We start from the raw sequence: 21,293 nt of genomic DNA, 5'->3' as shown, positions 1-21,293 counted from the left end.
TACATAGCACCATTCCCTTATTCTATATTTCTATGTAGGATATATATGTCTTAAATATATTTTAATATATTATACATTCAAAATATTTCTTTTTTGAATATGTTAAGTTGTACACAAACATTTTTTGTATTACTTATTTTAATGTGTATATTGTGTTGTTTATGTCATTTAGAATTTATTTTAAATAATTTTTCTTTTCAATTTTCATTTGATCGAACACTTTTTCAAATAAAGTCTCCATAGTTAATTAATTTGGTTCTACATTTTGTGTAAAAATATTTGTTGATATGAGTTAAGTACTGGGAATAATAAATTATTTCCAAATTATCCATTTGAATCAAGCAGAAAATAGAAATACTTTTTCATGTCATTTATCATATAATAAAGTACTTGAAATAATTATTTCAAGTATGTATTAATACATAATTTTAAATGATTATTTGTTATCTTATTTCAAATAAAATGTGTCCAACTCATCTATTACATCAACAATGTTTTCATAGTAGCATACGTTCTGCTTACATAATTACACACCACGTATAAATGTAATTTCATGTAGAACTTTCTATAATAAATTACAATTTCTGACCAGTCAGCCAGACAAGCAATTTTTACATCTACTCTAGCAACAATACACACTTTTTCGTGTACTAGAAAATGCATGTACAAGCAAAAATTTATCGGCATACGCTTACGGTAAATAAAGTTCAAACACTGTTACTAAATTCAACATTCAAGGTAAACTGACGTGCTTCTGAAGAAAAGATCAAAATTTCATTAAGTTTCATTATATGAAAAAGAAAATTAGGGTCCGTTAGAATATATCTCAGTTAAGGATTCATATAAAACAGACTTCCGTTGTTACTATATATTAAATTCTCTATTACATAATGTTACATGTTTTTATTGTATCATGTTCTGCACGTCAACATATGTTACACACTTACTGGCAACGTATGAGTGTAACAATCTCATGTAGAATGTACTACGGTAAATTACAGCCAGCCAGTTTTTTAGCTACTCCAGCAACAAACAGAGAGTTTTCCGGTGTGCACAAGCAATTTGCTTCGTGCGTTAAAGCAAAAATTGTTCGTTCTTTACGAAGCAAAAGTGCGAGCCGCGATCCGCGACATGCGGATAGTAGGAGCGCGAGTGTTTTCGCAGTTGAAAGATCTTTCTTTTTAATCAGGAAACAACTCTCTCCCTGGCAATGAACTTGCTGGTATCGTGCTAGTGTACCCGCGACCACGCAACCGGCCAGTTCGGGCACCTGATCGTTTCGTTCTCGCTGCACACGCCGAGCACTGAAATCTCGCCGGATCGCGCCGATCATTCTCTTAAAACTCGAAGTATCATGTTCTTCAGGTTCGCGATTTTTGTCGGTCTGAGCTCCGTCGTCGCCACCATCATCTATTTGACACCTATACCAGGTCAGTTTTGTACGATATCGTCATTCGTGTCCGCTGCACCCTCCCGCAGTCGAAATCATTCGCGATGCTTCATCATCTCACGATGCACACTTTGTACACCGCATAATTCAACTTTAACAAATTTTATATGTAATACAGCCGATAAACTGTCGTCACGATTGCATATGCATGCGTAATTTTCGCCACCGATGCGAGAAATTATTGGATTGGGCTTACATAGAATAATGAAATTGTTTAAATCCATTTTTCGAATGGGACAGGAAATATAGACTTTTTTGATGAGGATGTTTAACAGATTAGTAGAGATTAGAAAATGTAAATTAAGGGGAAAATATTGGCTGGCACTGGGCTTGAGCAATTTTAGAAATATCCTGTATTAGTATAAATTATGTCGTAGAGGTTGCTTTTATATAATTGATATAAATATATCATTTTATTGAATTAAATTTGAATTACCTCTAAGTTACGTATAGTGCATCTAGACTTCACGCAACGAAAATTTCGTACTGATTGGAGGTTGATGACCTCGGTTTAAGATTGCACTCCTCATACCAGTCTTTACCTCAAGATACTCAACCACAAGCAGCATTATATCAAAGATACAACAACCGTTATGAACGCGAAATGCGATTCGGTATAACCTGCTCTTTACATCAGAAGTATCTCTTGCATACATGGCGTTTCATAACGAATAATTTAACCAAACGGTAGACAGCGTTGTGTTAAATTTGTTTATCCAGCTTGTTACAATACGTAGTAAATGCAAATTTCATTTTGAAAGCGTTTTCTCAAAAATGTAAAAATACAATAGTTCTGAAGATGTGTATAGTACTGTACAAGCTTCGAAGAAATAACTTATTGCAAAAGTACAAATATATTTTCTCTTTACCAGTATAATATGTTTATTCGCAAATGTTCATTTTATTGTACATTACTGTACGTTAATAAACGAAAATAAAATGAATTTCTGTAATGTTATGAGAATTGAAGGAAAAAGAATTAGAAATTGATTTAGCGACACAGTGATGCAGCATCTTGTGCTCCTAGAATAACTTCAAACAAAAGTGACTTGACAGGTGAGAGCTTAACGTGTTCGTCTCTTCACGAGTAAATTGCTTTTAAAAAAGTTGGTTAGACGAGATACGTACTGTTCTTCGGGATATCGAATTTGTTCTAAATTCGTAAGATAGAATTGTGCTTGGAGTACGAAAAATAATTTATGAACGAACACTTTTTAAATCTGGTACCACAGAAGACGTTAATTCTGAGATAGACGTATCATTTGATTCTAAATACATAGACTTTTTTCAAAGGCCGTGTTGTTTGAATTACCATTCCTGATGGTACAGTGTTTGCCAAGCTTCGTACGTAAACACGTTAACGCACTTGACGGCGGGCAAAAGTTAAACGTGAAAGCGTGGTACAGTTTTCTGTCTACAGAAGGAAGACAGCTCGACTTTCTTCCGCTTTTAACACACCTGCCCGTTTCGACGTCAGTTTTGTGTTTACGACACCGTTTAATTGCCAGTTAAAACTCGAGTGTTCGTATCAGTCCCGCTGCGTTTCATCTCGGCTGAAACGGTTTAAAATCCCGACGAGTCATTTACGCCACGCTTTCCCCGTTGTTCGACAACATTAAGCATCAATAAAAATCAAAGAAAGTCGAACTACATAGATGTTGCTACGCTTTTCAAGTTTAACGAATCGGTCTGAGGCCTCGAGCGCTCGCGTTGTTGCGCAACCGGCGTGCTGCAGCAAAAATGCATGGCTCGCGAAGTTGCTAACCGAACTGTCTTTCCTCGGCCGGGGAAAGTGTTTTTGTTTGCCGAAGTACATTTTGTTATTTGCAACGGCTGCAATTTGGAGACCCGCAGGAAACCAGTTTCAAGGGAAAGTAATTCGCCAGGGATTGCGTAACCGGGAGAAGAAGAAAGTACGTTTTCATCGTGGACGGCAGTTATTTTTATACATATATCAAACAGTGTCTCCGCGGCAGCACGAACAACGTGATTCTTTCTGAAAACATATTAATGCACAGTCAACTGTTTGCATACGAGTCTTCGCTTTCACGAAAAGCATTAGAATTGGAAATGTCGCCGACGGAAATGGTCGGTCATGATCAGACCATGCGTCGATTTTACGCGTTTACGACGAAAATCAGCAGGCGCGCTTAAAACGAACCATTAAGGCGATTTCAAAGTATTATTACATTATTTTCAACTTGTCAATAACGTTAAGAAAGAAAATAAATTTCTATTCCATTCCAATTTCTTGCAATTCAGGTAGAAACATTTTGTCTTGCATGAAGATCTAGTGACGACGGGTCACGTCAATCGATTGTATGCAAAAGTTTTATTCCGACCTTTCATTGGCGTACTAATTTATTCATTTGAAATCAAGCTTCTCCTGGTTACGATTTGTAGGAACATCCTGTGTACTGAGTTTCACAGCGATAATCTCGTATGAACGCAAAAAATATGGAGAGCAATGAAATTAGCTGACGCGAGTTTCAAATGTGGGGTAAATTGGGTATAATGAATCTCAGGCGTTGAATTCTGCGATACGCATGGCTGCGTATTGAGATTCATGGCTATCGCGGTGGCACGAAAACACGGTTCAGCAGTTTTCTTTTTCGATCGCCGGTAATGCGAATTGAAAAGCCCGCTAGAATTAATGTAGACGAGGCATAAACTGATCATTGAAGATGAAAGTTGTATCGAATTGGGTGAGGTCGAAAAGACGAAAAACTGTAGCAAATCCCTCCTATAGAAGTGAAAGCGGCCACATATTTGACGCAAACACATGCGAGTTGTCGGACGCACTCGCGAATGCTTCTGTCTTTTTTCTTTATTGATTAACGCGAGATAGGAGCGAATTAAACAGGTGCTACGTGCTTGACTGGAATTTCATACGTGTAAACAATACAAGGCGGTGTTCCATTTATCGAGCAACTTTCTATCGTATGGAAACGAGACGGCGTCGAAGATCGAATTAGTTTCCGTGTCCTCGTGTTTCGATAAGGTTCAATGAAAGTTTCATAGAAAGTACCTGCTCGCAGTTGGTTCTAGTTTTCTTCCATTTTTTTATATCCCTTATGTAGGTTATGCAATTTTATTCACTACTTCGCAAGTAAATGAAAACGCATTCTATCGTTTCAGGGGTGTGCTGTACACTTTCGAGAAGTAAGACGACATGTCCTTGTTTCAGTCTTGTGCAACATTTATCTCTGTAGTCTTTGAAAGTGACTGGAATGAAGATGACAGTTTGCACCAATAATGCAGCATGGCCCCGAAACATTGTCGCCAGATAGGGGTGATTCAGGGAAATACAGTTACGCCTCCCTCTCTGTGCCATTACGTCAATGGCGAACTTTATTCTACACAGAAAGTTGAACAATAGATGGAAACAAATTTAATTTATTTTGCACAAAAAATTTCAATAGCTGAAAGTCAATACCTACAAAATACAGCTGTGACTACAGATCTTTCTGCATGAATATCGTCTTATATTGTCAAGAAGAATCCCTTTAAAGGTGAACAACAACGAGTTAAACAAAACGATTTTTTTCTCCGGAATTTCAAAATTGGGAAATTTTCTATTCTATCCCTATTTTCATTTACTTAATGAAAATACGTCGAGTCAGGCGATTAAAGTTCCTTATGCTCATTCGAATCATCGGTAAACACAGATCGACGAAACGTATCAAGTTTCTTATGCGGACTAGCAGAACGTAAACGCGAGGTCACACTAACCGCGCAGCACGTTACAATAACCTGTATGACGCGATCGAATATGCATGTTCATTTTGTGGTGAGAATGTTCTCAAATGTTATCTAATACCAGCAAGACAAAGTGTAACCATTAAGGTCCATCGAAGTTTATGCATCTCGAAGTCTTGTTCACCGTTCAAGTATGTACCTACAAATTAGAGTCGTTGCTCGCACACACGTTACTCGCGCGCGGGCACTCTTCGGTCTCACCTGAGGCTGCCATCATTACGCACTGGTAATTCAAGTAAGAAAGCAGACAGCACAGTGGCTGTGACGACACGCGTGCAGTTGGTCGCGCGATAAGTATGCAGCTCCTCGGAATGCTCTGGAGCCCCGCATTAACGCGCCTATCGAGCGTACACTGTACACCTGCAGTGCGGGTGAGTCGAACATTGGAATTAAGTAACAAAGTAACTTTTTCCATCGAATAATCAAGCTTCTAAACGATCGTATTGCAATATTACCTGAAAAAGTTGGTTTGAGTCGAGCTCGAACATTCGACAGCCAACCACACACAAACGGAATAGCGCAGCAGCTAGGCTTGGCTCTAAATAATCATCACAAAAAACATCATCATCATCGTCATTGGCATCATCTACTAACACATACATCAACGTACCGACATCAAGTTGCAATTAAGAGAAAATTCTCTGAAATCCGTTTAACTTTTGATTGGCAGCCTGCGTCTTTTTAGAGTTCTGGCCTATAAGCTGGAGCTGGTGATTATGAACGGCACGCATCGAGTAAGAAGTATAATTACTCACGCTACGATTATAGAAAGCACACGATTATAGAAAGCTGTGTCGTGCAAACATGCGCAACAATCTCAAAAAATCCTGTCAATGGCCAGCATCCCGATTAATTTGCTGGTACTATTCGCTGTCTCGTAGCTCGGTCAGAGACGAATCCTGGCGACAATTAGAAAGCGCGCCGTCGCCTGATCAAAGGGGAACGGTACCCGTTCTCCAGTCGGGGAGGATCAATAGAGCCTCTCTCAGCGAAAGTGAAATCTTTTGGACCACGGATCATCGGCGAGAGGTTGGGTGTATAATGTGCAACCAGAGGAAAGCAGAGGCAGGCTGAGCCAGAGAGAAAGAGAGAGAGAGAGAGAGAGATAACGTGGCGGGGGTTAGGGAGGGGAAAGGGTGGCCGCAGAAATGTCGGGAGATGAAAGTATGCGTGCAGTTTCTTGCTAGACGTAACGAAAAGCCTAAGGTAAGATACGCGGGTGTGTGGAACCGTCTGCGAGCCCTCTGGGCAACTTTCACTCGGTCGTTTCGACGCCTCTGACACATATTTCGAACATGGTTTTGCCAGCGAACGGAGCGGGGGGGGGGGGGGGCTGGCTGGCTGGCTGGCTTGGTCGATTGTCATCGGAACCGGTTGTTGATCGCGAACGAATCTTGTTCCGGAGGAAATGCTAGAACACGGAAGCTCGCGATATATACGCGATACACGGCTAGAGGGAGAGCCACAAGGGAGGGTCGGTGTCACGGAAGAGAGAGAGAGAGAGAGAAAGGTCGCCTCCAGTTTTGGCAACGAAATTTTGGCGAAAATGTTCAGTCGTCGACGGAAACCGCGACAGTGACTTGGTTCGGATCGTTTCGAGTACACGTGTGCAGTCGATAGGTACACGGTGCAGTGAAATTCTAAACTGGTTCCCCTACTGATCTTCATTCCGGAATCATTTCGCCCGATCGATCGACGTGTTCAGTTTTCACCCGTCGAATCGAGCTCCTCTCGTTTCGCCGCGGCTTTCGTGATGCCATGCTTGCTTTAATCGTTTCCCCCGTTGGTGCTGGTTAACCGTGGACATCGATCAAACTTAGCGGACGGGGACGAACATGATTTCACACTGGACACTTTCCTTCAGAGTCCTTTGGACATTATGCTGATAGCAAAGGGAGATATCTCAATTCTATGTGACGAAATTATGCGATCGAGTTCATTTAATATTTCATATCGTAATTATTATGTGCAGGTTTATGCGTAAGTAAACGACGTCACTGGTTAGTGATTTAGCGAACAGATACTTGGAAATAATCGATTAAATTATAGAGAATATTATTATTCCTCGATGAGAGTTTAAGCGCAGAACACGGACGCTCGAGGACACATAGGACATCGTCATCCGACGCTTCGCAGGATGACTAGAGACTCTTCCTTTTTGTTTTCTTGAAAGTTATCGCATACGCTTTCTAATGCCTTCGAGCCTCTCTTTCGAATTTCACCTGTCTTTGGCTTTAAGTGCATATTTTCTGGAAAAATTTGCAACTTGTTTGCGTACACGTGGTCGTCAGAGAAAACACCGAGGTGTGTAACACGACTCAACTTTCAAGCTATATATTACGGTGGGAGGTTTGGATTATCCGTTGTCAATCGTTGACTTTGACGAGAAGGTGCTTTTTCTTTTTGTTGTCGCGCGACGGACGCGCCATTGGTGAGCTTCAGTGACGATATACAATAAAACATTCTGGGAAGAAAAGGAACATCTAGGCGTCTTGAAAGTTGAATCTAAACACGGACGAAACAGAAAAAATACGAAGAACTTTCCAGCATACATCATGGTGTCCATGTAACATAGTTGTCTGAGGTTTCCAGGGGCCGAACACGCACCGACACCTTCGTTGCACTTGACCCCTCACGAAATCAACTGCAACGAAAGCGGTAGTTTGGGAAAACTTTTCTGGCGGACGCAGACAGCCTCGGATAACTATGAAAATACTGTTTACGTACTGGTGTCACGTTTAACCCTCGGACAGCGGGCCATTCTCATGCATAATTAACAATTTTTTAAAACATGCTTCCTGCGAACACGTTAATCTTTCCGTTGTCTCTAATTCAGCAGCTATTAATTACCACAACAAACGCAATCTAGCGATTACGTAGGATTATTACTGCGTTCAGATTATTACGATAAGACTGAGTAATCGAAATTCTCTTAGATAATTGCCAGTCATTAGCCCCGAGGGCGGAAAAGGAAAGTTAGGTAACTTATTTCCTTTCGTGACCGGATTTTCTCTGTAAAAAAAAACAAAATGATTGGACTGGCCACGGATGATCGATCTAGAAGCATTAGCGGGTCGTGCATATCACGGCGGTAAAAGAACGAGAACGCGAAGGAGAAAGGGAAAGCGGGAGAGGACACCATCGGTGTGTTCTGGCAACGAATTTCGGACTCGTGTTGCCCGGCTCAGTTGTTCATGAGAAAGCGCAAGTGTTTACGAGTTTCGTGTGTTGGGTTCAGGTTGGGGCAGTTGTGATGAAGTAGAATATGGCATTCCTCATTATTTTCGGCTTTATGGATCATATTTTACAGCTGCTATATCATACGCAATTAATAATAAGTAGTTTTCCATTATCAGTTTCTTCGTGTTGCTCCGAAGAATTGATTATCAATTGTGATTGTACTTCGCCAGCTACTATTCCATAGTTCTCTCTGTCTTTTCCAAAACAGCGTGGTTCTTCCTTCAGAGTTTGTTTAAACAATTCGCTCCAGTGAATTTACAGAGAGTACAAATTCTTGTGACGACGGCAAAATTTAGCTGTATAGTTCCGCTGTGGTTAATTAACTGGACAAACGTTGTATCTCAACTAGTGGATTACCATATCTATATCACTGAATGTATCCTTTATTATAGCTTCTACTACTTTCCTTCCATAGACGTACTATTATCATCCATTTCGAATTTCTTCTGTGCACTTATTTCGCAAAACTGATTTTCTCGAAACAGTCCAAGCTGAAGAAGATGCTCCTTTCGATCATATGATCCTTTAAACCTTATATGTACCTCAGGGTGAAAACTCATCCATTTATTTCATTATCGCTGGACTGCGGATTTTGTGCGTTTATGACAAAAATACGTACAATTTAAAGGACGTATATTTAAAGACATTTAGGCTCCTCTGTCTTGAAAGATCCGCAGTCTAATTATCACATTAATACAGAATTAGTTGATTCAAAGTGTAAAGCAAGAGAGGGGGTGTGCGGGGGTTAATAGCCACCATTCGTAGTTGCTATTTACCATACGCAATTAGCGAGTGGATTTATTACTATCCTTATGCTTATTTTCTTTCACATGAATTTCACGTGTTTTCATTTTCGATATTTGTTCGCGATTTCGCGAAATTCTCACTCGTTTCCATCGTTTGCCTCGACCGTGGTGTTGTGCTTCTCGTTTACGAATGACGTTTTGTCGACCTTGTGCGTTAGAGTGTGACAATTTTCGTTTTAATTGCGGTGCGGTACACGTGTGGACAGGAGCGTTGCAACCCGAGTGGCACGGCACGGGGCTAATTAAAATCGCCGCAAGGATTCCGTGACGCTGGCGCCAGGAGTGATTCTGCGTCGGCCATGTGAACGAATCACGCCACTGGGGTGCATTATGCGAGGATTATACAAGATTTTACGTAATCCTAATGACACCGTTTAAAGGAGAACAGGAACGAGATTGCGTGGCCTTCATGCATCCCTAGAAGACATTATTTAACCTCGCTCAGCCTGCCCCCTTGTTCGCGATAGTTCGCGAAAGAATATCCGGGGAAAACTGATATTAACCTTACGTCATCGGTGTTCCACAGAACATTCATGGCTTGACTGTGGCGCATGATAGTTTATCATTCACTCGCGATAAGAAGATCGATCCGCTTCAATTCCGCAACCGATCAGTGAAGCAGTTTTCACTGCTTCTTATTCTTGGGCGTAACATAAAAAGCTAATGATTTGCTACTAGAAAATTAGAATTTAGATTGAACGGGTTTAATTGTGAGTCAAAATGGACCCGAGGAATCTGAAAATTTCGAACTGCTAATCATTTCTTTTCTATTTTAAATCGTGCCTTACTCATTTTTGTTAGAAATTCATAAAATCTGCAATGAATATAAACTTTCTTTCTCGTACTGAACACTATACACAACAAACTAGTTTCAATATTAAAATTAAGCAAATATTAAGATTATTATTCATGAAAATTTTATGCACCATTAAAATTACAGGAAAGACAGGTACAAACGAGCACATTATTTTTGTGAGCAATGAAAGAAGCAATAAAAATTTATGAACATGCTACGCTTTTATATAAGCTCGCAGTGAAATTGAGTATGCTAATGCCGTCTTAATTTGTAGTACGTACAGGTTTTGGAAGACTGAAAATTTTTCTGTACGAAAGGGGACAAGATTGCTGTTAGTTGTAATGTATTTTCTCAGAAAATCTTTACCGGTTCGGTTACGCGTTAATGGTTATTTGCTTATCGCTTTGTCGTATCTTCGAGTTCGTCTCCGAGAGGATGGTGTCGTTTCCCGTTAGTGGCAACGACCTCGCCGCTCTAACGTAAAGTTACACCGTAAACGTTACACCACAAGCGTTTACTCGATTCGCAAATTGTTCTGTTCGAAAGACTTCTTTGTGCGTCGCGTAAAACGCGGCTAACGAGTGCAGGTTAATGCGCCTAGCCCCGTGAAGTATGGTCGCGAGGTGATCGAAGTATTAAACTATTGTGACTTTCATCTTCAGCAAAGCGATTACTTTCGCTTTTTTCGGCAGTAACTTTCACTTCGTGACGTCAAAACGCCGGCGTTCGGCGCTGATTTTGTCGGCGTTCTCAACCGAGCACACAAAACTTGCTCATCCCTCACGTGTCAGACTTTATCTTGACATTGTCACCGTTTCCTGTCGCATAATCGAATTGCGAAACATCTAACAGTCGAACCAAAGCCTGGTCATTTGGATCGTTGCGGGCTCGTAATCCTATTATTTGCACTCAGTATTGTCTCGATATAGCGTACAGACACGGTTCATTCATAATTGACCAAGAATAAAACTTTTTAGTTTCCAATAATTTTTTATACAATTTGTAATAACGTATTTGTGACATTTTTCTGATTGAAACGATACCAAGCACGACACAATTTCAATTGTTTTTACTTGTTCAACTTGTTTACTTTGAATGGAGCTAGTTACATGTAGAGAATTCAAGTCCCATCGGTTCGGATAATCGAGGTTACACTGAATCGTGAATTATACAAGTAAATACGATCCAAATTGCACCGTGTTTGGTCTCGTTCTAAACAGAAAAATGCCACAAATACGTTGGTAAAAGTCTCACAAAGGAAAAAACCTTAATAGTTGTGTGATTATTTTAACTCTTTTTCGCATAATATCGAGCCATTACTGCAGATAGGTAAATAATCTTTCCTAACATGTCCTATCCTGCCAAGTTAAACTCCATTGCCGGAACCATTTCTCTCCGTTAATACATAATCACACTGATCAAATAAGAGGAAATACCAGGCGTCACAAATATAACATTTACTCATATAGGAATACGCGGAATGTATAGAAAATGATGTACTATTCACCATCTGCGCAGGTGCTGGTTATGTTTCGTTTCAGCCGAAACAAAAAAAAAAAAAAAATATGATACATGTAAACTTAGAAAATCACTGATATAATTCTGACATAAAATGGATTTGATAAAAGTTGATCCAGTTTTACCGTCAGACGGTTCATTCTTGCATCCCGTGTTTAACCTGTGATTCTGGCTTGTTTGCGGAATAGGGAGAACTCGAACATAATTCTCAGAGGTCTAAGCAGCTAAAGGTTGCTTTTGAGATTTTCTGGGAAGAGAGTTGCTGTCACCGAGAATGCAGTCACCTTTTGTTATCGTTGTATAACAAACCGGTTAGACGATGCAGTCTGCAAAGGGTGCGAATTGCGCGATGACGTCGGCCACCTACGGCCTACGGTTTCTGGTGGTCGTTTTTATGATCGCGGCTGCGGCGACCTTTTTGCACGTTAATAATTACAGGCCCAGTAAGTGTACATCATCACGCGACTATCGCGACTAGACACGAACTAACAGTTACATCTCACGAGGAACGTCGTCTGAATATCGATCACCGATTTTTATGAAACTTTCCACGTTTGTTAGCTCGGCCAGAAACCATTTCACACGTATTTTCTTTTATCGGCGGATAAACAAGTTTAGGGGGTGAAATTACCCCTCGAAGTGGGGCATAGGGGCGCGATAACACTTCAAGCTCAACGACACGAAAACCAGTAGACACAAGAAAATAAGAATTACTTGGATTTTCATAACCAGTAATATGGCGGAGGCGAAATTGGAGTAAAATCATAGGTGGCGCTGTAATAGCAAAAAAAAAACTGAATTAATCGATGCCCCATTATTATTCCTGATAAAAAGACCAAGTAATTTTCATTTTCATTATTTTTTTTTATATGTCTGTTACTTTTCGAGTTATTGAGCTTGAAGCGTTTTCGAACCCCTACTTTGAGGGGCTTCATCCCCTAAACCAGATTATCCGCCAGTGAGAGAAAATACGTGTCAAATAGTTTTTGCCGAACACTATAAATGTGCAAAGTTTCATCAAAATCCGTGATCGACAGTTGGCCGATGTTCCTTGGTCAGTGTATTCTCTCAGAATTTTTTGTCTCATTCAGACCAGGGCACGTGGTACACCTGGGAATTAATTCAATTAACACTCAGACCTATTCATTAAGAATAAAGATAGCTTCTCTTCCACGTTCATTTACTATATTTTACTGTTTCTTTGCAGAACAAATATTCCTTTCCTGCGAGAGACCATGTCATCACTTGGATTGGCCGATGATTTGCCGAGTGAAACTCACTCTCGAGGTTTTCCAGTCGCTTAGCAAGTAACGTGACATTTTCATTTATACTGCAACTTATTGTTTCAGTATTTTTTCAACATTTTTAACATTTTCAATTTTTATGACTACTGCGGTGCATTTATTCTTATTGCAATACCCTACTACTAGTGTAAATTGACTTTTAAAGGGGCACAGTAGTGAATTGTTGTTGGTGACAAAGAATTTGTGGAGTGACATTTACAATTTTCGTCCGAATTCATCCGAGTTTTAGTATTTTGTCGCGAACCATTCCAATTGTTTCCCAGCGCGGGTCTAGTCTGACTCCTACTTCGCAAATGAAATAATGAAACTTCATATAAATTTGGACACCACTACGCCTCTATTTGGAATCATAGATCGAGTTAACAACCGTTACGTAATTTCTCCGCGAGTCGAAACGCGGAAGCTTGCCGAGCGAGCAGGCCATGGCTTTATCCGAACGTCTGTTTACGGCACGGTGGTAATCCATTCAATTTCTTACACGTGAACTTTTTGCCCAGATCATGCGGCGATTGTCCGCAAAATGAGACGGCATGCTTGTCGAATCATTGTGTGTCGGCCGACGGACAGAGACGAGGGATCCTGGCGGTCAATCGGCAATTACCCGGCCCTACTATTCAGGTAAGACAAGAATTCGTAGCGAAACTTGGAAACTGATTCCAAGGGACACGAAACAGGCGTGGGAAACACGAGATAACCAGTTACAAATTTTTCATGTACACATTGACCCTTTACAGTCTGAAATGTTTCCCCCCCTTCATTTCAGAACTTGCTACAACGTGCCATAACTCTATTATGCTCCCATACGAGTCGTTTAATGCAACAATAACGAGGAGTTAAGTAAAAGTTCTACAAAACACAAGTGTCTTACGCAAGCAATGCTGAAATTGTATTACAATAATTTTTGGACTGCGGATCTTTATGCACAATAAACAAAGTTCTTTCTTTCTTTAATAATCTAAATAAGTTGAAAACAATTAATTTTCTTAACTTTTGTACTATTTTAAGTTGTACCTTTTTGTGTTGTTAAACCAAACATCCTTGTGTTGTTTAACCAAATACTATCCCCTCCACTGGCGGGCATACTCCGCGAGGGTATGCATTTTTGAAAATAATCTCCGTCGCTTTCTATGGATTTACTCCGCCTTACGAATAATTAACAAATCTCTAATAGGGACGATTTAAAATAAAGTCACCTAAGTCACCTAAGTAAAGCACCTTTAACGATCATCACCGGCATTATTTCATCTCTAAACCGCTTATACTCCTGTTACATTATATAAAATGTTATGTTTCCTGACAAATCGCGCACAGCACCGATTCACGACATCGTGACTTTTTACATAATCGAAAGAACCTGAACGTATCTCAAGTAATGATTAATACATCGGATGGTTCCGTAAACAGTTTCCAGCGATAAAATAAACGTTGGCTGAATATCTTTTTACCACATCGTCTAACTAACAACTTGGAAACGTAAATGGCCCATTAAGAGTAATGGTGGCATATTAACAAAAACTTTCGCTGGAAGAACAATTTGCGCGATGTTAATACCCTTTGCAGAAATTAGAAAGCGATGTTTTATCGGGAAAAACGCGTGCAACATTGAACGCGTTATTTTGCAAAATTTCTTGGAATGTTTCGATGGAAGATTATACATACATGATATTAAATGCAGATCCACTTGGCGAGCGGATCGAATTTTCCAGATGGAAAACCCGATAGGAGTTATTCGCGTAATGCACATTTCGCTACGTTCTCTGCGTTGATGAACACGTGTTACTTACTTTTACCCTGTACACCGACTTACATAATACGAGTACGTATTTAAATAACCTGTCACCGATGTTGCAATACCCAAGAATGAGGGATTATATGGTGTGCTCCGTTCTAATTTCGTATACACGTTAAAGGCAACTCGTGTTCTTGTTTCATTTCGGTGAGTCATATAGATCACTTTCGTTTTTCCTCTTCTGAAGTTTCCATCAATGCGTTCACCGGCAAGCTATTTTGACAGACTTTCTGTTCGCTTAGATAATATTGTATCAACAACCCCTTGCCGTATAATTTCCTCCGCGGCTACGATGATTAGAGTTTCTCTATCCCTGACGGTTTCCTTTGTGTCGCGTTTGGTGTTATTCGAATCAGAAGAGTGTCAGGAATATGTTGGTAAAAAATAATTCAGCAGAAAAATGTAAAAACAATGTTATTGAAATGTTGCCTGGACACGAGCCAGAATAAAAAAGCTAACGATTACGAGCTTCGTCGAGCAAAATTCCATATAGGTAGGTCGTCTTTTTGAGTGATGCGCTCGTGTGCTTATAAAAGATTCTTCAGCGGCTTTCTCTTTCGTTTTATCAGGCTTGTGTGTACGAGTCGACAGCGATGCTTTAGCGAATGTTCGCGGGTTGTTATAATAGCGAGATATGCTCGGTTGACCGCAATCACGAACGACAAGCTCTTCTGCCATTCAGGTTTGTGAAAACGACATCTTGGTGGTGGACGTGATTAATCGGCTTCCGGGTAAAGCAGCTGCGATGCACTGGCGCGGACAATCGCAAGTCGAGACACCGTACATGGACGGAGCACCTTTGATCACACAATGCCCGATACCGAGTTACACTACTTTCCAGTACAAATTCCGGGCTTCAGCCGCTGGAACGCATCTATGGCATGCTCACGCTGGTAATTCACAATCTATATTTACACCAGGCATCGAAATAATATTGATCTGCGTATTAAAAACTACATTGTTCCATTGAAAACATTGAAAGTGACCTTCGTATGTCCTCTACTCCTCCATTTACCAAAAATCCACTAACATAGAATCATATCGCCCTTGAAATCATGCAACTTTCGTTTGGAATATTTTTCGATACCGTTCATCATTTCGCTTCGAATGGAACACCCAGTGTATAAAATGTTGTAACTGATTATATTGGTATCGGTCATAAGTATTTTCTTCCCTGATGTGTATTATGGGCGAAGACGTGCCCGGGTATCATGGTTTATCAATTTTACAGAATTTGTGAAAAATAATGGACGCCGAACACTTTTCAGGTGCGGACGTTGCGAACGGAATTTTCGGCGCGTTGATCGTGAAGCAAGCAGACATTCGAGACCCGCACCGTTCCCTCTTCGATATCGACGATCCGAAGCACGTGGTCCTGGTGACCCAATGGCAGCATACAACTGAAACCACGTACAGCCAAGGTTACACGAAACCGGCGATGCTTCTGATCAACGGGAGAGGACGTCAGCCAAACGGACCGAGCGTCCCGTTTACAACGTTCGCCGTCGTTCCCGGCCGTCGTCACAGGTTCCGTTTGGCGAACGCCGGTGGTGCTGGAACCTGTCCAATAACTATTTCGATCGATGCTCATCCCCTTCTGCTGATTGCCCTCGATGGGCACCCGGTGGACCCGCGGCAACTTACATCGATCACTCTGGCTACAGGTACGCCTGCACAAGCTTATCCGTTTAAGGATGTGTTAGGGGGACTCATAAGTGATCAATTATTTTGAAATCTAAAAAAAAAACTTTGTAGTAAATTCAAGTTTTTATTTCTTAATTTATTATATAGTCCCCATCATTATCAAGGACAGTTTGCCATCTTTCCTGCAAATTTTCAATCCCCCTCTTATAGAAATCCAGGGTTCGTCAAGCAAAATATGACCCAAGGTGCCTCCTTACACCTTCTACAGAAGCGAATGTTTTAGTTCTTAAATAATGCTCCAGAGATCTGAAAAGACGATAGTCAGAGGGAGCAATATCCGGTGAGTACGGGTTCTTTGATTTTTTCCTGAGTGAGTTTCGCTGTATGGGGCCGGGCATTGTCAATTTGCAGTATTACACCTTTTCTGTAAAGATGCCCTCTTTTTCAGTAGTTCTGAATACAGCTGTTGTAATTGCTGACAATACAACTCAGCAGTAACTGTTTCTCCAGGTTTCAACAACTCAAAGTGAATTATGCCACGACAGTCCCACCAAATGCACAGTAACACCTTCCTAAGTGATAAGCTAGGTTTAGGGGTTGATATTGCGGTTTGATTTGCGGAATGCCATTGCTTGGAACGCTTTATGTTATCATAAAGAATCCATTTTTCATCTCCGGTAACGATTCTGCGAAGAAATGGATCTCTACGAAATTTGGGTAGCAATGAAGTGCAAATTGATCGACGAATATTCTCGTTGGTCTCAGATAATCGATGCGGTACCCATATTCCTTTCCCATTTCGTGGAGGTGCCTTTGTATAGTTGACCATGTGGACCCAAGGCTTCTCGATAATTCTGGTATACTTAATTTCGGATCAGCTTCCACTAGAGAGTTTATGGTGTCATTATCAAATTCAACTGGTCCTCCACTTCGAGGCCTGTCAGAGAGATCATAATCACCAGAAGCAAACCTTCTTTGCAAATTTTCTTTGTTGTTACCGTTGCATTAAATCCTTCATGAAAATGAAAAAGTATGCAATGACGAATATGATCCTCGGAAGGTACGGACGCGGCCATTTTATTACAGGGTTGTAAAAGAAAATTGTACTTTTTAGAATATTTTGAACACAGGCTGCTTTACCGAAAACTTCAACGATCGGTACAGAACTAAAGGCAAAACAAATTCTTTGCACATAATTGATTACTTACGGGTACCCCTAATGTATGAACATGACAATATTGCTACGAAGAACTCGCACTTAAGGACATCGTCATTGTCTACGCAGGTGAAAGGGCAGACTTCATCTTGAAAGCGAACAAGCGCGTCGGCTCTTATTGGATAAACGTGCACACGTCGAAGGAGTGCGGGGCCAGTCCTATAAACGGCGCTGCGGTTTTAAAGTATACGGGAAGCTCGAGCGAAGAGCCGCTATCTGCGTCGGAAATTATCGATCAGATCGAGGAGGAGCAGCAGACACCGACCAAACGGCTGGCTATGACAACGAATCCGGCCGAGAAATGCGGAAATCCCGAGAGCCTTTGCGTCACGGATTTGAAGGCGTTCCGGAAGATACCGAATTCTCTCTCTGCGCCGAGGATGGACGTCACGATACACTTACCGATAAATTACAAGCTCCAAACAAATTATATAATTGGTACGTTACCGATCTGTCGAATATTTGAATACCTTCGCATCCACTGAGTGTTCTGCGCCAGTCGTATGGTTTGACTTTCACTGCTGCATTTATTAGTTTCTTTTACAATTGTTGCTGTTGAAATAGAGTCTCTGATATAATGATCGTTTCGCAGGAGGCAGCGTAATTGCTAAAATCTGTCCGAAGGTATCATTAATGCATGTCGATAGCTCTGAAACAGGTTGTTTTGGTAATGCGATCAAATTACATCTTGTTCGTAAATTGCGGAAATATAATTAACGCAGAAAATGGTCCTATTATACTTATAAACTGAGACGATTTAAAGTTCGAGTTTTCAATTCTTCTTTAGTTGTTTTATCCAAGCATAATTATCATAATTTTTCCTACGGTTCGGTTCCAATATGTATCACGCGTTCCAACACAAAGTGGTTTCGGTTTTCCGAGGTGGACTTCATTTATGCCTCAGATTATTTGTACTTTCACCTACATGTACTTTTATGTAAATTATGTAGCATATTTAAATTATCTGATACTGCTACGTCTAATAATTAATTCTTTTTTCCCACAATATTTCTGCCATCAAGTGACACGACCACGTTTCTTATTTTGGTAATCGAATTATCGCCAACCGTGTCGCCGGGCTTAAGTACAAGTATACTTAACGGGAACGTGTTCGAGGAAATATTGTTTGTTCTTATTTTAGGCGACAGCGGTGTAGAAACGAGAGTACTTAACGTGAACAACGTTACCTTCACGTATCCATCGTCGCCTCTGTTGACTCAAGGCGATGATGTCTCCAAGGAAAACCTGTGTCTCTACGACGCCGACAATGACTCCCACAACGAAAACAAGGGAACAACTTTATTGTCATCGCAGCCAAGCTGCCGGCTCGGCAATGGCAACGTGGCCAGCACGTGCGAGTGTGTTCACGTGAGACACATACCGCTTGGAGCGACCGTGGAAATTATTCTCCTCGATCAAGGTAACCGAAATGTACCGAAATGTAGAAAATAAACCACGTATCTCCTGGAATCACGTCACCGTATCCAGAAGCTAACGCGTCATCTTTAAGAGACCTCATATGTGTAACGTTCTACGGCTTCGTTCCTGATGAAACGAAAGAAGAAATTAGGTTTTCAATTACCACCGCGGTAAACACGCAATTTGCAACAATCACCGCTCTGGTCGGTCGACGCAACCCTGTTAGACTTAAAGTGCACCTGTGTGAATCGAAATGAACGATCAATCGCATCAGGTTTATTCCACGTGCGGATCCGACTGCGATTTTAAAAATTGACTATTTCTTTTTTTGACTATTTTCTTTTATTCATTGTATGAATAATTTTGTAGAAGGCTGTTATGTTTTATAAAGTAGAGATAGAGATCTGGTTATGTCGAATAACAAGTAAAACAGTTTCGTTATCTTCAGCAAAAATGTTCCTCGGGAATCTTAAGGTTAAATTACATATTTTTAATTATAGACGTGCATATACTGTAAATCCTCTTAATTATAAACTCTCGTCAGTTACAAAGCAATTTGCAAACGACTGATGTCGCAGTCGCGTGACCTTGTTAGAGCGTAACCTTGTGTTAAGGAACTGGATCCATATTCAAGCTGCTCGGAGAGCCCGGGAACATTGATCTTTATTTCAACTCCGAGCGTTACTCCTCAGAATAAACAAGACACGAACATTGTGAAAAAAAACCACTTGAACGCGTGAAAAATTATCTACTAATTTACTTCATGTTTTCACTGAACAGTATTTCACGTTAAAATTTTCGAAAAATTTCTTCTCATCTACTATCTAATTTCTCATCTGCTAATTTACTCCATGTTTTCACTGAACAGTATTTCACGTTAAAATCTTCGATCTTAAAAGAGATCTCATGCGTGAACTAGTTTATTAAATGTTCAGTTTATTCTCCCGTACATCGTGTTCGGACTTTTTCAAAGTCTTTAAGACGTCAAGCAGATAGCAAAACATTTCTAACAGTTTTGTGGTAAATACGTACATCTTGTTCAAGGTGGCCTCGACGATTTAGTGTACCATTTGCACGGATACACTTTCTACGTGGTAGGCGCGCGAAAATTCGGACGCAGCGTGAGCTTGCAAGAAATGAAAAACTTGGACAACAAGGGACAGCTGTTCTCTCGAAATTTGGACTGCGCGGTAGCTAAGGACACGGTTGTTGTACCAAAATTCGGTGCTGTGGCTATTCGATTCAAAGCAGATAATCCAGGTAAGATTTCCAACGCAATTATCCAAATTGTTCAGTTGCGAATGGAAGCACCGTACAAATAAAACGAACAAAAAAGTTGTACAATTCAAGTAAATTTAAAGTCCTCTGAAAGTCATGAAACGATAAAAAAAAACAAAGAATTTTTAAAGAAATGTTTCCACCAAATATTTATTTCACCTTGAGTGAAGGGATAAAGGTCATGTCATGGTCACTATGATTTTTTTTTTAATGGAACACCGCGGTTTTTAATTGTGCAGTGTTAAAGCAAGAATACCGAGTACAAGATTATACGATTCCATTAAAGAAAATGAAGATGACCTTCTTGTGTCCTTCATGCGTACACTTGCAAACAAATTAGCGGCAGTTCCCCGAGTACCAAAAATCTTTTTGGCTATATTCCCGTGCTTGTTGGACATACGTTTCGATGTTTGTTTATTACATACTTATCGACTTCAATATAGGTTACTGGATGCTGCGAGACGAGCACGCTACTGATTGGACTCGCGGTTTGGACGTGATTCTCAAAGTTGGAGAGACGAGCGATGTAGTAGCCGCTCCAGAAGACTTCCCCAGGTGTGGATCTTTCGTTGGCCCGGACTACTTCCTCATATAGACTGCTAACTACCTTAAGACGTGTTTGTATATATGGTTGTAAATAGATACATGGAGACTGAAAGTATGTACGCATTGGTAAACATTTCATTACTGCTTGATTTTTTTCTAATAAATGAACGTTCATATCATATTTTTCCATTTTTCATTTATCAGTATCGTAACGAAACTGTGGTAAGCGTATTTGAATTGAGAAGTGGTGAGGTTGCAATAAACTTGTTTACAAAGTGTGCAGCTTATTTTTTAAAACGTGACCCTCTATTTTCCTGACCCTCTATAGAAAATTGCGAAAAACAGCAATTTTCATCATTTTCAAACTTTTGTAACTAATTGTAACCGTTGACCGATTTCGATGAAATTTTCAGAATATGTATAATTGACACACAGATCTGCAAAAAAGTATTTTTAAAATTTTGAACATAGGCCCATGTAAAAAAGTTGTATACAATTGTTAATTCCTAACTTTTAAAACAATCCAAG

At 40.3% G+C, this 21,293-nt stretch overlaps 1 protein-coding gene across 4 annotated transcripts; it reads left to right on the top strand.

Moving 5' to 3' along the window:
- Positions 1-978: 978 nt before the first annotated feature.
- LOC143355237 (uncharacterized) lies at positions 979-20,994 on the top strand. Of its 4 annotated transcripts, none has more exons than XM_076789892.1 (10): positions 979-1,430; positions 11,758-12,012; positions 12,777-12,876; positions 13,371-13,491; positions 15,345-15,555; positions 15,931-16,326; positions 17,592-17,960; positions 18,664-18,942; positions 19,986-20,201; positions 20,663-20,994. In XM_076789892.1, exons 2-10 carry the CDS (start codon positions 11,889-11,891, stop codon positions 20,812-20,814), a joined length of 1,968 nt encoding a protein of 655 aa, XP_076646007.1. In that variant the 5' UTR covers positions 979-1,430; positions 11,758-11,888; the 3' UTR covers positions 20,815-20,994. The 4 variants fall into 4 exon arrangements, with proteins under 4 accessions (XP_076646007.1, XP_076646009.1, XP_076646008.1 ...); XM_076789893.1 differs by lacking the exon at positions 979-1,430 and adding an exon at positions 6,808-6,829; XM_076789894.1 differs by lacking the exon at positions 11,758-12,012 and having other exon boundaries at positions 981-1,430.
- The last annotated feature ends 299 nt before the right edge of the window (positions 20,995-21,293 follow it).

This window comes from Halictus rubicundus, chromosome 6 (genome assembly GCF_050948215.1).
Source record: "Halictus rubicundus isolate RS-2024b chromosome 6, iyHalRubi1_principal, whole genome shotgun sequence".
NCBI lineage: Eukaryota > Metazoa > Arthropoda > Insecta > Hymenoptera > Halictidae > Halictus > Halictus rubicundus.
Note: the sequence above shows the minus strand (reverse complement) of the source record. Positions and strands in the feature narration are given on the sequence as shown.